This window comes from Ursus arctos, unplaced genomic scaffold (assembly GCF_023065955.2).
Source record: "Ursus arctos isolate Adak ecotype North America unplaced genomic scaffold, UrsArc2.0 scaffold_23, whole genome shotgun sequence".
Lineage (NCBI taxonomy): Eukaryota > Metazoa > Chordata > Mammalia > Carnivora > Ursidae > Ursus > Ursus arctos.
Genome location: NW_026622908.1, coordinates 4339220 through 4343773, shown reverse-complemented (window position 1 = coordinate 4343773; position 4554 = coordinate 4339220). Strand labels below are relative to the sequence as shown.

Sequence of the window (4554 nt, the reverse complement as noted above, 5' to 3'; positions counted from 1 at the left end):
GCTTATAAAGTAAGAATAACACAATGTGATTCTTTATAATCCTCACAATAATTATACCAATAGTGTGGTTATAACCAATACACTTATTTTCAGATTTTACTTGCAACCAATAACTTTACCATAAATCTTTGAAATTAGTCTTCCTTATAATATAAATTCATTAATTCAGTCAGAATTATAATTTGATATTTTTTAGAAATCTTTGCATAAACCCTTCTTCCAGGCCCACACTGTTTTCCTTGTAATACCCAGTTATTTAAAATTTAAGAGGAATAGGCACCGCCCAGTGGGGGGGTGTGTGTGATTCTGAACCTATAGTTACAATCCAGAGAATCGGGAGTGACGTCATCTCTGACAATAAAAAAGCTTCTCTTGGTGAGAGGAAGACCTGTATATTAAAGTCACACCTGAGGGTCTATAGTTCAATTCATCAGCTTTCACAAGTTGATTCAACTTCGAGAAAGCCTCAGCTGCCGATACACCTGAAAGATTTGTCACAAGACATAGTGTGGTGAGTAATCTTTAGTTTCTCTTTTAAATTTCATTTGAGATTTTTTTCATAATTGAGCAATTATATAACGTGTACTGTTTTCTATAAATATGCTGTTTGTTCAAGGTAAATTCTTAAGGGAGAGTTTGAATTCTGTTCAATTTAAAGTACCACAACACAAAATAAATGTATGCTGCTAAAATGCTCTTAAATCAGTGATTTTTACAATTCAAGTCTTTCTAGATGCCTTGTTTTTTCTAAATCCATCTGATATCACACAAAAAATAATTAAAATCTGGCATGATATGCGCTAATGGTATCTTACTGAAATTTTGAAATAAAACAGCCTAGTGAGGAATGAGTAATTCTGATTCAAATAACCAATACAAATTTATTAAGTTGTGTTAAAATTCATTTTTCCTGCCAAATATCCTTATCTAGACTGTTTGTTATATGACTCATAGAAAGCTCAAATCTGTGTATTAGAGTTGGAGAAATTCAGTTTTACTGCTGGATAATCCCTTTACATAAAACCTTTCCAAATTTGCTATCTTGAAAACTGTACATGAATTTTAACGGTGTTTTACAACTGCTCTTTTCCTTTTAATGGCATTCTTATGCAAGGCTCTTCTCTCTATGAAGAACTAGGAAGCCAAGGAGAGATGTCTGAAGTTACTAGGTGAATGTGACAAAGGCAGGACTAGATACCAACGCTCCTTGCCTCTAGCTACCGTGCCTCTTGCTAGCATAAACCAACACTGAAGCGTCTTCACTTGTTGCTCCGTCAGTAGCTTTCTCTGGCAGAGTGAAAATAAATGCAATAGATTACAATGTTTCTTATGCGACTTCTAAATGGTGCTCCGTCGCTTTAAAACGAGCACACAGACATCCCGTGTATGTTAAAATGGAGAACATTAAGCATTAAGAGAAAGCACTTCTGTAATAATAGGCTTCGCAATTACTGAAATGCGGATTAAGGTAAGATATTCTATTTTGAGATGAAAAGCTTTATGAGCAAAAGAGGAAAGTGCTAAAAATTATACCCCAACAAGATTGTTAATAAAATAAGCCGAATTAGATAGACGAGCATTCCATATGGAGCCAAGCCTCTAAATCCATAAACAAGTAATTAATTAGGTGATTTAAAAATACTTCGACACATTCTTTTTAATGATAGAAGTGTGCATTAATTCATTAAAAATCTCTACATCAGAGCCTATTAAGTTGGTATTTATGGTTATTACTGTAGTGCCTGAAATGAAGTTGATTTATGAAAAAGGAAATTTGCGAAATAAATTTGTAAATAAACAGTGTTAGCAATTTACCTGGTTAAGAGAATTAGACATTTTCATGAAGCCTGGGTGGCTCAGTCTGTTAAGTGTCTGCCTTCAGCTCAGGTCATGGTCTCAGGGTCCTGGGATCCAGCCCTGCGTCGGACTCTCTGCTCAGCCGGGAGCCTGCTTCTCCCTCTCCCTCTGCAGCTCCCCCTACTTGTACTCTTTCTGTGTCAAATAAATAAATAAATAAATAAATAAATAAAATCTTCAAAAAAGAGAGAGAGCCATTTTCAAGCAGATTATAAGCACTTAATCATAACAACATAAAATGTGGGAGGAAATTCTAAAAAGGAAGATTTTTCATTCCTCATATGGCTTAAAATTCATATATTAAAACTTGCACAAAACTCTCAAAAAGATACTTAAGAAAGTAAAACTAATCTATTGAATTTCATGTATATTACATGAAATTACATGTATATATAATATATACTACATGTATCTGTAAAATAAAAGAGGCTGATTCTAAAGTCTTTCATGAAAACCAATCCAATTAGCTGTTGTAACACTCTCTATGCAGTTGTGTGGTTGTAATGGTAACTACTATAAATTTAATTGTATAGTTTGGCATATTAAAAATATTTTTAAATACTTCCATTTTGCTTTTCCTTTTAGTGAAGATGATGTCTGCAAAAGACATGGTTAAAGTAATGATTGTCATGTTTGCAATTTGTTTTCTTGCAAAATCGGATGGGAAACCTGTTAAGTAAGTATTGTAACCTGTTCTGCACGGTGAGGGCATGGGAATTGGATTTCTAAGGCTGGCTTTATGATGGGGAAGAGGAAAACTAATGGAGTGGTCCTCCCTTTTTCTGTTCCCTCCAGGAAGAGATCTGTGAGCGAGATACAGTTTATGCATAACCTGGGCAAACATCTGAGCTCCATGGAGAGGGTGGAATGGCTGCGGAAGAAGCTGCAGGACGTGCACAACTTTGTTGCCCTTGGAGCTCCAACAGCGCACAGAGATGGTGGTTCCCAGAGGCCCCAGAAAAAGGAAGACAATGTGCTGGTTGAGAACCATCAAAAAAGTCTCGGAGAAGCAGACAAAGCTGATGTGGATGTATTAACTAAAGCTAAATCCCAGTGACGACAGAGATATCAGAGCGCTGCTCTGATACCAGCACAGGGCAACAATATTACATGCTGCTAACACTTTCAAGCTCTTAAGATTAATAAACACCAAAATTTACGTCTAATCCACTGCTAGCCATGATAGCTGAAATTTTAATTGATTATTTTGATTCTACTTTAATTCATTTAAGAGCTCTTTTAATCTATTTCTATTGTTTATTCTTTTTAAAGTATGTTTTTGCATAATTTATAAAAGAATAAAATTGCACTTTTTAACCTCTCTCCCATCTTATGATGCAAAATAAAAATTTAACGATCATAATTTTAAATAAATGAAGTTAAATGTTTCTCATTTGTTATAAGAATGTTTTCCGGGGATATGAGAAATACCAAAATGTTTAAATTGATCTTGAATAGAAAGAATAGTGCAAGATTTTTTTTAATAATGTGTGTCACATTCCCATATTTCGAACATCATCCTTTTAATATTACCAAAGTACTATGTCCCCAAATCCCCACTACCTAGATAGCATTGTTCTCTTCATCTCAGGAAAGGAAAGGAAATGCTCAGCAAGGAAAGGCAGAAAATGGTCTGAAACTTGAAAAAGCATTTGTCTGTACACTAGTCTGGATCCCAAATTGCAAAGGACAGAATTTTTGTATTTATTAGAATATAATTTCATTCACTTGTCATTTAACAAATATTGATTTGTGTCCATTATTTGTCATGTACTGTATTAGACACTAGACACACTGGTAAGCAAAAGGGACACAATTCCTACTTTAATGGGGCCTACAATTTAGTAGGAAAGATGGGCATTAATTCATTATTAAGCACTTTGAAAGAAAAGCACAAGATACTCCAGAAGGGCACAATACAGAGCCCTGTTCTATTGGGACCAACACCGTCCAACAGAACTTTCTGTGATGATGGGAATGTTCTATATTCTGGCCTGTCCAATACAGTGTCTCCATGTGCAATTAAAACGTGCCTTGTGTGGGCCCCTGGCTGTGCCAGTCAGTAGTGACTCTTGACCTCGGGGTTGTGCGTTTGAGCACCACATTGGGTGTACAAATTACTAATAAAAATAAATGAACATACCTTAAAAAGTGTTTTAAAAAAAAATAAAATGTGCCTTGTGTCACTGAGGACTAAAACCCACCCTGGCCTCAAAGTGTTCATGTTCGAATGAAGACAGAGATGTAAGCAAGTATTTACAATATTACATGTGAAATGCAAAACGCAATGATACACGGAGAAGGGGACAGATCTTCTCGACGTAGGGAATAATTGAGATGGGACTGAAATGGCAAGCAAATTTTGCAAAATGTAGAATATTAACAAATGTCAGGCATCCTGGTGGAATCGATAAGACTTTGGTTTAAATGCAGAGAACAAAATCTACTTCAGTTAGTTTAAATAGAAAGAGATTCATTACAAAATCATTGAGAATGCTGACGAAAATAGGCTCTTTGTTAAACTTGGAGGAAAAACTCGCAAAGTCACCAAGAGAGTTGTTCTCTGCTAATATCAGCAGTTGACTGATGCTATCAGAGACTGCCGTGATCAGAAGGCAGCTGCTTCCTACTGCTATTCCAGAAACAAACTGTACCTGCAGAAAGAGATGGCAAGCACTTCCCTTCTTGACGTCTAGT

General features: G+C 35.6%; 1 protein-coding gene across 1 annotated transcript; it reads left to right on the top strand.

Annotated features, from left to right (window-relative positions):
* Positions 1-314: 314 nt before the first annotated feature.
* On the top strand, positions 315-2914 carry PTH (parathyroid hormone). The gene is made up of 3 exons (XM_026486809.2): positions 315-375; positions 2443-2533; positions 2653-2914. Exons 2-3 carry the CDS (start codon positions 2448-2450, stop codon positions 2912-2914), a joined length of 348 nt encoding a protein of 115 aa, XP_026342594.1. The 5' UTR covers positions 315-375; positions 2443-2447.
* Positions 2915-4554: the final 1640 nt, after the last annotated feature.

Coding starts and splice junctions, on each gene's coding strand:
- PTH (XM_026486809.2), top strand. CDS start 2,448: ATGATGTCTGCAAAAGACATGGTTAAAGTAATGATTGTCATGTTTGCA. Junction 2,534..2,652: donor TCGGATGGGAAACCTGTTAA/GTAAGTATTGTA, acceptor TGTTCCCTCCAG/GAAGAGATCTGTGAGCGAGA.